At 46.1% G+C, this 9,986-nt stretch overlaps 1 protein-coding gene across 1 annotated transcript; it reads right to left on the reverse strand.

Annotated features, from left to right (window-relative positions):
- Positions 1 to 3,780: 3,780 nt before the first annotated feature.
- On the reverse strand, positions 3,781 to 5,332 carry LOC123956646 (nuclear factor 7, brain-like). Its single transcript, XM_046028994.1, has one exon. It carries the CDS (start codon positions 5,274 to 5,276, stop codon positions 3,882 to 3,884), a length of 1,395 nt encoding a protein of 464 aa, XP_045884950.1. The 5' UTR covers positions 5,277 to 5,332; the 3' UTR covers positions 3,781 to 3,881.
- Positions 5,333 to 9,986: the final 4,654 nt, after the last annotated feature.

The raw sequence follows: 9,986 nt of genomic DNA on the forward strand, positions 1-9,986 counted from the left end.
CTCCTCTGGCCTTACCAGTCAGTAGTGGGAGGAGACGAAAAACCCAGTCCACTTTTGGCCACCGACATGCTACTGCAATTCTCTCAAAAGTAATTAAAAAATGTTCAACATCATCATTTTCTGTAAATTTTTCCAGTCTAGGCTCATGAATAGATCGAGACTGACCTGCTGAAGACATGGTGGGGTGGATTGACTGTACAGAGGGTGAGGCTTCGGCCTCTGGGTGATTCACATTCAAATCATAGTTTTCAGAGGGATCTGGCACTGTGGAAGCAGGCTCTGGTACTGGAGATGTGCGAACCTCTACCTCCTGCTGCAAAAGGCGAAACTGATGCTGTAGTGCTTTGAACTGGTACTCCTGGCGGTTGGCTTCCTCTCTCAATTTTGCTTCCCGGGTCTCCTGTTGACCCATAAATGACCGCATAATCCCAGCCAAGTCACTCAGCGTTGGTTCTTTGCCATCTTCATCCTCAGCACTTGATGCTCCATTTAGTGCTTCACCTTCCATTGCATCCTCACCTTCCACCTGGTGTCCTCTCTCTATATGGGTTGACTCAGTCTTCTTATTCTCTATCCGGCCACCTCTTGTCACTCTCCCTCCTCGCATGTTTCCCAAAAATGGAGGAAAAAAAAAAAAAACAAAACCTTGTACTCCTCAACTGGCTAATCCCACCACTGCCACCATGTGTGAGGGACCACGCAGTTAGGCATGAGGAGTCAAGAGGGAAACTTAAAGCAAAAGGGTTTTATTTACCAAAAAAATCATTACAACAAAAGATAAAGTTTTGGGCCCATAAAAGAGGTCAAATAAACAATAAATAAAGCTCTGAACATAAGAGACTCAAAAATACAACTGACCTACTATACAACAAACAAAGGGGACTTATATATTGGCTGATCAGACCAGTTTTGACACACAGGGGAAGACTAACAACAACAACAACATTACATCATATGAATATATATAAACTAATCTTAAAGAACACAACAAACTCAGTGCATGAGGTTACCGCTCTTCATCTGGTTGTGAGGCCACGGCTGTGGCCATCAAAGGGGTCCTTCGGGTTAGACAGGAGGGCACACACGTCAGTCAGTAGACGTAAACAGCCTGCTGAGACAATGTTCTGCTGATGTGCTTGTGTTTCTGTATTTACAGGTGAGCAAAAGTGATGAAAAGAGGTAAAATGTGGTTACTCAGACGCATAATGAATGTGTAAGACGATAATGGATTGTTGGTAATGCGGACATGAGATTTATATTGTAGTTTTGCTAGTTAAATGAGACGGCATGTTGTGTTAACGAATAGCCTACATCACCAAGTATGCTAATGAGGACAACAGTAATTTAGCTATCTGTAGCCTGCTAAATATTCTGTGTGTGTGTGTGTGTGTGTGTGTGTACAGCATTCCCAGTGTGTGTTTGTGAAGGTGGACATTTTATGTTTATGTGAGTTAAAGAGGGAACATGAATGTTGATAACGTCAGTCAGTAGACGTAAACAGACTGCTGTACGTGGAGACAACGTTCTGCTGATGTGCTTGTGTTTCTGTATTTACAGAGAAAGAAAGTAAAGGAGTTATTTTAAACTTATGCACGCCTGGAAGTCCCTTTTGTGCTTAAGTGTGCAACACATGAAAAGGGGTGTACTCACTTTTGTGAGATACTGCATAATCTATAATGTAGTTTTAAACCACTGTCATCAAATTATTGTGTTTGAGTATCAGTATATTGTTTTAGTTGAGGAGGAGAATCAGTGAAGAGCTTCAGATCATCTCTGTAACACTGAGCTGATATCCTGAGGGCTGAACTGACACCACTATCTGACTGAGTTAGACAGTCAGTCGTGTTTCACGCTGCTTCAAAATGACTGTTTAGACAATAATACTACATGTAGTTGATGTATTTTTTTTCTCATCCTGCAGCCTGACCACTTCAACAGGATCACACAGATCAGTTTGTCTCCTCAAGAACCTGAAATGCATCAAACGTTCCTCCTAAACATTTTCTTTGACGTTATTTTTACAAAATATTAAAGACATTTAAACAAAAAAAATCACAAAGAGTTGATCTTCACCTGCAGACTTCTCATTCAGACATTCCTGTGATCCTTGATCATATAATCTGAGGACTAGACTCAGCATTCAGATCTGTCCTGCAGCCTGCTTGTTGTGCAGGTGACAGTCCTGTAGGGGGCAGCAGCGCGCTGTCAGACTGCTGAGCTGCAGTTTCAGGTCAGATCTGACTCCTGAGACATGAGGAACATTTCATGTAAACCACAGCAAGTGAATGAAGACAGAAGAGCACTTAATCTCAATCATTTATTTTCCTCTTTTACCGTCATACTGTTATTTTATCTTATTTTAGCCACAAAGCTAACAAGGCTACCCTATAAAATCCTTGCACACCTGCACAGGTGTTTTCATTTGTCCCTGATGATGAACATTCCTGAGAGCACCTGTGTGGAACCATTTCGCCTGTAATAATCAGTTTCTTTTGAATTTATGATATAATTTTTATAAAAAATTCCAAACCCTGTTTGTTGTTTTCAAAATTAAAACATGTCTCCTTATTCCTCATACAGTCATGCAGTTATTATTTATTTATTTAAAGGAAATAAATTTTCTTCAAAAATCGATATTGGATATTGATGTCTGTCTGGCTGTTGCTCTACCACTTTGCTCCAGACTGAAATATCTCAACACCTATTTGATTGTTTGCCGTGACATTTTGTTCAGGTATTCATGTTCCCCAGAGGATGAATCCTGCTGACTTTGGTGATCCTCTGACTTTTCATGTAGCGCCTCCATCAGGTCAATATGTTAATGTGTCCAACACTGTGGTTTATGACCAAATACCTGCAGAACTGATGATATTCCCATCAACCATCACAAATTGTTACTTTTTGATTTTAATTTCCTTTTATGGTGTATCTTTTCATACGTTGAGTTATTTAACATATTTTCTGATCTTTATACAGCAGAGAAAGATTTTTTAAATCACCATCATTACATAAAGTCTGAACCCAAACTGAGACGTCCACCTTTAAAGCTGAGAAATCCACCTTTAGTCAGAGGAGTCGTCGCTCTGTTAAATGACTAACGGCAGAATCCAACTGATGAAACTGTATGAAACACTTTGACTGACAGAATCATCTCGGCTTCATCACATCAAACTGAAACTTGAAATTGAAAAAACATTTCATATTTTTTAAAGATTTCACACGTTATTAATTAATCCTCCTCAGCTTCCAAAAAGTGGCTGCTGGTCTTCATGGCTCCACACACAAGTCAAAATAATAAAACATGAACAACAATTTAAAACGACAGTGTGGATAAAAAAGAAACGGCTAAATGTAAATGCTCCGTACTTGTATAGCGCCTTTCTAGTCTTTTTGACCACTCAAAGCGCTTTTACACTACATCTGCATTCACCATTCACACACTGAGCCTAAGTGCTCAAAAACGGAAACTAACATTCACACTCACTCATACACTGGCGGAAAAGCCGCCAGGGGCAATTCGGGATTCAGTATCTTGCCCAAGGACACTTCGACACGCAACCAGGGGGAGCCAGGGATTGAACCGCCGACCTTCCGATTAACGGCCAACCCGCTCTACCTCCTGAGCCACAGCCGCCCTTAAACCTAAACCAAGAAACTCAGTGAAATAATTTTACATATGAAAAGGCTGACAGGAGAAACAAAAAACTGATTGTCAAATAACAAGAAAAAGAAAATAGAAACAATAAAAAAGTGAAAGAAAATAAAGAGATGTTGGGAATAATGAGACAGCAGGAGGACAGGTGCAGCTTAACAGGTTAAATTCAGAGACTTTTCCCTTTAAGAAATCAACAACATCATGAATATAATCATCCTCTTTATCTCTAACTGCTCTGATCCACTGTCACACAGACCTTCACTGCTGACAGCTTCAACTCATCCCATGTATAAATGTATGGAAACATCCTCTCAGTGAAAGTGTGTGTGAAGGTGTGTATGTGTGTGTTAGTATCAGGATCAGAGAACGACAGCTTTCCTCTGTTCCAGTCCAGATTCACTCTGATCCTCTGGGGCTTCTTCTGAACTCTGAGATCAGTGAGTGGAGCTGATGGTGACCATGCTGAGTATTTACCTTTAAAGAACCCTATTCTCCATAATCCAGACAGTATGTTGTCCCCCTTCCTCTGTACAGACTCTGCTAACACACCCAGTCCCCAGCCTGGACTGTCTCCAACCTCAACATCCCAGCTGTGAGTCCCTGAGTTAAAGCCCTCAGAGCCCAGGACAGAGAGGTAACTATCAACCCTCTCTGGATTGTCAGGAAGCTGCTGTCTCTCTCCTCCTTGTCTCACACTGGTCAGATCTTCAGACAGGATGAGTCTTGGATTTGCAGTGTTTGGGTCCAGAATCACAGGAGTGTAGGAGACCATGTCCTTCATCTCGTTCCAGATGTTGAAGGTCAGGTTGCCCAGGTGTTTGGCCTGGTCTATCAGAGCTCCTGAGGGCAGCTGTGGATCATCCAGCAGGGGGCGCTGCTGGACTCTTTCCACTGCAGCCTTGTAGTTGAGCAGGAATGAGACGTCTTCAGCTCTCAGCTCCTCCTCTGTGGCTCTGACTGTGTCTGAAAGAGCTGCTATCTCTCTGCTCAGAGCCTCCATCTTCTCCTTCATCATCTGACTCTTCTGCTCCTCTTCCTCCCTCAGTGCAGCCATCCTGGCCTCCTCTTCCTCCTCTAGAAACTGCTGAAGCTTCTTAAACTGCTCCTTAATCTGCCTCTCTGTGTGTCGGGCCTGGACCTTCATGTGTTTTGCTGTTTGATCAAACTTCACTTTAACTTGTTCACAAACCTTTAACTTCTCCTTTAAGGCCTCCAGAGTTTCCTGAAGTTCCTTCTTGTGTTGTCGTGCAGCTTCATCGACGGGTCTGAATCTGTGGTTGCTGTGTTTTTCTGAATCTCTGCAGACGAGACACACTGGCTGCTGATGGTCCAGACAGAAGAGTTTGAGTTTCTCAGAGTGCAGACTGCAGAGAGCCTCTGAAGCTCTCTGATCTCTCTCCTGTAAGAAGGCCTCACACAGGTTCTTTAACGCCAGGTTACGAGGTGGTTCTGACTTTGAAGATCTTCTCTTACAAACTGGACACTCAGGTGCTTGTTTCTGTCTCCACCAGCTCTTCAGACAAACTTTACAGAAGCTGTGGCTACATGACAGAACAACAGGATCTCTGAAGACCTCCTGACAGACCGGACAGCAGAGATCCTCCTCTGATTTGGAAGCCATTTTGTCTCTGAAGCTGAAAACCCAGCAGACAACAGGTTACAACAGGAAGTCAGCTGTGTTTCCCGCCCTGCTGTAGAAAGCTGCCTCGGTTACTTTCACTGTGAGTCTCTGAGTGTTTCAGGCACAGTTGAAGTCACAGCTTTGTAATGAAGGTAAATCTTACCGTCTGTCTGTCTCTGCGTCTCTTCTCTCTGAGAACTGAACAGGAACAAACTTTCCTCATTTGTCGCAGGTGAGTCATGTGAGGGGCGGAGCTTTGTCAAACCTCCTCTGCAGTTGCTTCACCTGTAACACAGGATGCGTTTCATTCCTAAGCACTGACTCAGTGCTGGATATGTAGACTGATCGTGTGCAGCAGGCTATGTTTATGTTCACAGTAGATTGATCGAGGTTCGAGTTCAAATATAACTTAGTAAAGTCCAAGGAATACTCTGGGAATAGGGTAACTTGGAATATCGTTGGAGAGGGATGGTGTGTCCCATAAGAGGTACCACGGGTCAGAGGATTTTCACTTCATGTAAACACTGACTCTGAGTGAATGAGCATCAGTGAACCAGCCAGCAGTGAAATCAGGATCAGGTCCTCTGTCTGTCCCTCGAGTCTCTTTACAGAGGATTCTGAGGACTCTACTACCAGACGGTTGTTGAATTAATTTCCGTCCCCATACAGTTCATCACCGTCAGGGTTCTTTTTTCCAGGTCAACAAAGGAAACCCAGTACAGCGCAGGTGCGGCCTTCAGTAAACTAAAACATTACAATATCCTTGCTTATTTAAAGAATGTCATCAGTATGTAGATGATTATAAATCAAATTCATTACAGCAGTTCATGGGTGCCCCATACCACACGACAACCTTTGAAGATAGGGGTCACCAAGTATTCTAGAGCAAAGCTGTCAGAAAGTCAGACACATACAACAGCAGACCTTCATTTATGCTCAAACACAGACCCATTCAATGTTGAACCAGAACCAAGGACACTAACATAAAAAAATCAGTCGGCATTATCATCTCTAATTCCTAATTCTTATAATTTTAAGTTTTAAGTTAGCAAATGTCTCCTTTCCTCTTGCTCATGTTGACTGTGAATGAAATGTAATCTGCATCCAGTAAAGCAGTTTTCCCAACCATTGTTGTTGGGGAATTTTTGGGAATTCCAGAGTGAAAACAAATATCAAAAACTGACAAAAGACTTATCAATAGAGGTTATTATTATTATTATTATTGTCAAAATCCATCAATCTTCATCCGCTTATCCAGGGTCGGGTCGCAGGGGCAGCAGCTCCAGCAGGGGACCCCAAACTTACCCCACATTAACCAGCTCTGACTGGGGGATCCCGAGGCATTCCCAGGCCAGAGTGGAGATTTAACTCTCCACCTAGTCCTGGGTCTCCCCAGAGGCCTCCTCCCAGCTGGACGTGCCTGGAACACACCTCCCTAGGGAGGCGTCCAGGAGGCATCCTTACCAGATGCCCAAACCACCTCAACTGGCTCCTTTCAACGCAAAGGAGCAGCGGCTCTACTCTGAGCTCCTCGCGGATGGCCGAGCTTCTCACCCTATCTCTTAGGGAAACACCAGCCACCTGCCTGAGGAAACCCATTTCGGCCACTTGTACCTGCGATCTCATTCTTTCGGTCATGACCCAGCCTTCATGACCATAGGTGAGGGTAGGAACGAAAATTGACCAGTAGATCGAGAGCTTTGCCTTATGGCTCAGCTCTCTTTTCGTCACAACGGTGTGGTAAAGCAAGTGCAATACCGCCCCCGCTGCTCCGATTCACCTGCCAATCTCCTGCTCCAATCTCCCCTTACTCATGAACAAGACCCTAAGGTACTTGAACTCCTTCACTTGGGGTAAGAATTCATTCCCTACCTGGAGTTGGCACTCCACCGGTTTCCTGCTGAGAACTATGGCCACAGATTTAGAGGTGCTAATCCTCATCCCAACCACTTCTCACTCTGTTGCAAACCAATCCAGTGAGAGCTGAAGGTCACGGACCGATGATACCATCAGGACCACATCATCCGCAAAAAGCAGTGACAAGATCCCAAGCCCACCGAACCGCAGCCCCTCCTCACCATGACTACGCCTCGATATCCTGTCCATGAATATCACAAACAGAATTGGTCACAAAGCGCAGCCCTGGCGAAGGCCAACCCTCACCTGGAAAGAGTTCGACTCACTGCCAGGTACTCGGACACAGCTCTCGCTTTGGATGTACAGGGATTGGATAGCCCTGAGAATGGCCCCCCTCACCCCATACTCCCGCAGCACCTCCCACAGTATCTCCCGGGGGACCTGGTAATACGCCTTCTCCAGATCTCCAAGCACATGTAGACTGGATGGGTATACTCCAAAGCCCACTCCAGGATTCTTGTGAGAGTAAAGCGCTGGTCAGTTGTTCCACAGCCGGGACAAAGAACGTATTGTTCCTCTTCGATCTAAGGTTTGACTATCGGCTGAACCCTCTGTTCCAGCACCTTGGGGTAGACTTTACCGGGGAGGCTGAGAAGTGTGATACTCATGTAATTCGCACACACTCTGGTCCCCCTTTTTGAACAGGGGAACCACCACCCCAGTCTGCCACTCTTTAGGGCACTGTACCCGACTTCCACGCAATGTTAAAGAGACTTGTCATCCAAGACAGCCCCTCCACACCCAAAGCTTTTAGCATTTCTGGGCGGATCTCCTCAATCCCTGGGGCTTTGCCACTGTGGAGTTGTTTGACTACCTCAGTGACTTCCTCCAGGACGGTTCCCCGCTTCCCCCTCCTGACATGGCGGACAGTTCTTCAGAAACACTTTGGTGCCGACTGAAAGTCCTTCTCCATGTCTTCTCCAAACTTCTCCCACACCCGCTGCTTTGCATCTACCACAGCAGAGGCTGCAGCCCTTCGGGCCCGTCGGTGGCTTGCACCCGCCTCCGGAGTCCTCTGAGACAACAAATCCCGGAAGGCCTCCTTCTTCAGTCAGACGTCTTCCCTGACAACCGTGTCCACCACTGTGTTCGAGGGTTACCGCCCCTTGAGGCACCCAAGACCTTGAGACCACAGCCTTCCGCTGCGGCTTCAGCAATAGAAGCTTTGAACATGAGTGGGCAATGTTCAATGTCCCCAACCTCCCCAGGGATGCCAGAAAAGCTCCGCTGGAGGTTTGAGTTGAAGATCTCACGGACAGGGGCCTCCTCCGGATGTTCCCAGTTCACCTGCACTACCCGTTTGGGCTTACCAGGTCTGTCCAGAGTCTTCCCCAGAGTACAGTTCCAGAACCGAGACTGTGTGTGGAGGTCAGCCCCACCAGATCTAACTGGTAGCACTCCATCTCCCGCACAAGTTCTGGCTGCTTCCCCTACAGAGTGGGGAGTTCATTGTCCCCAGAGCTAGCATAAGCCACTCGGGTCTGGTCCGTCGAGGCCCCTGACCTTCACTGCCACCCATTTGGCAGCGCACCCGACCCCTGCGGATCTTCCGATGGATGGTGGTTCCAAAAGATGGAGAGGGGGGTGCCACGTTGCTTCTTCGGGCTATGCCCGGCCGGGCTCCGTGGCAAACCCGGCCACCAGGCGCTCGCCGACAAGCCCTCTCTCTGGGCCTGGCTCCAGACGGGGGCCCCGGGCTTTCTCCGGGCAGGGTCTCTCCTCCTCTTCCTCGTTTTGTCATTAGGGGTCTTTGTGAACCATTCTCAGTCTGGCCCCTCACCTGGAACCACTTTGCCTTGGAAGACCCTACCAGGAGCACTAGGCTCCAGACAACAAAGCCTCCAGGTTCACCGGGGCATGCAAACCTCTCCACCACAATAAGGTGATGGTTCCCGAAGAGATGATGTCTAAATGATTATCTAAAATAACTAATCCCTAATTTCACTGCTCATGCCTAAGCACCAGTGTTGGCTGACAATTACACAGTGATAATGAAATGACAGGGTGGGCAGATAGCTAACATCAGATAGTTCACTTTAAGTAAAAGAAATGCTTTTGCTGCATGCTTGGGGTCGTTGTCTTGCTAGAAAATAAATCTTCTCTCTAGTCAGATTACCCTCCAGGATTTGGTGATATTTTTCTGCATTCATGTTCCCTTCTACCTTTACAAGCCTTCCAGGGCCTGATGCTGCCACCATGCTTCATGGTGGAGACGGTGCGTTTGTGATGATGCGCAGTGTTTGGTGTTCGCCAAACATAGTGTCTAGTCTGATGGCCAAAAAAGTCAATTTTAATCTCATCAGACCAAAGAACCTTCTTCCAGTTGACCTTGGTGTCTAGCACATGCATTTGGGTGAATTCCAGGCGAGATTTCATATGAGCTTTTTTCAGCAGTGGCTTTCTCTTCGGCTTCACTCTCCCATACAGCTTCGACTGGTGAAGAACCCGGGCAGCAGTCGTTGTATGTACAGTCTCTCCCATCTGAGCCACTGAAGCTTTTAACTCCTTCAGAGTGCTCGTAGGTGTCTTGGTGGCCTCCCTCACCAGTCGTCTTCTTGCCCGGTCTCTCAGTCTGTGGGACGTCCTGACTTGTGATTTTCAGTGATCTTTTCTCTGAGTTGCTTGGAGTGTTCTTTTCTCTTCATGTTAAAAGTGTAGTAGGAATACTGATGAACCAGAGACTGGACCTCCCAGACACGTGTGTTTTTATACTACAGCCACTTGACACACATCAGCTGAACTCAGGTGATCTCCATTTCACTAATTGTGACACTGCTGGCATCAACTAGCTGG

This window comes from Micropterus dolomieu, linkage group LG18 (assembly GCF_021292245.1).
Source record: "Micropterus dolomieu isolate WLL.071019.BEF.003 ecotype Adirondacks linkage group LG18, ASM2129224v1, whole genome shotgun sequence".
Taxonomy (NCBI): domain Eukaryota; kingdom Metazoa; phylum Chordata; class Actinopteri; order Centrarchiformes; family Centrarchidae; genus Micropterus; species Micropterus dolomieu.

Excerpts from the sequence above, each read along its gene's own strand:
- LOC123956646 (XM_046028994.1), bottom strand. The coding sequence starts at position 5,276 with ATGGCTTCCAAATCAGAGGAGGATCTCTGCTGTCCGGTCTGTCAGGAG.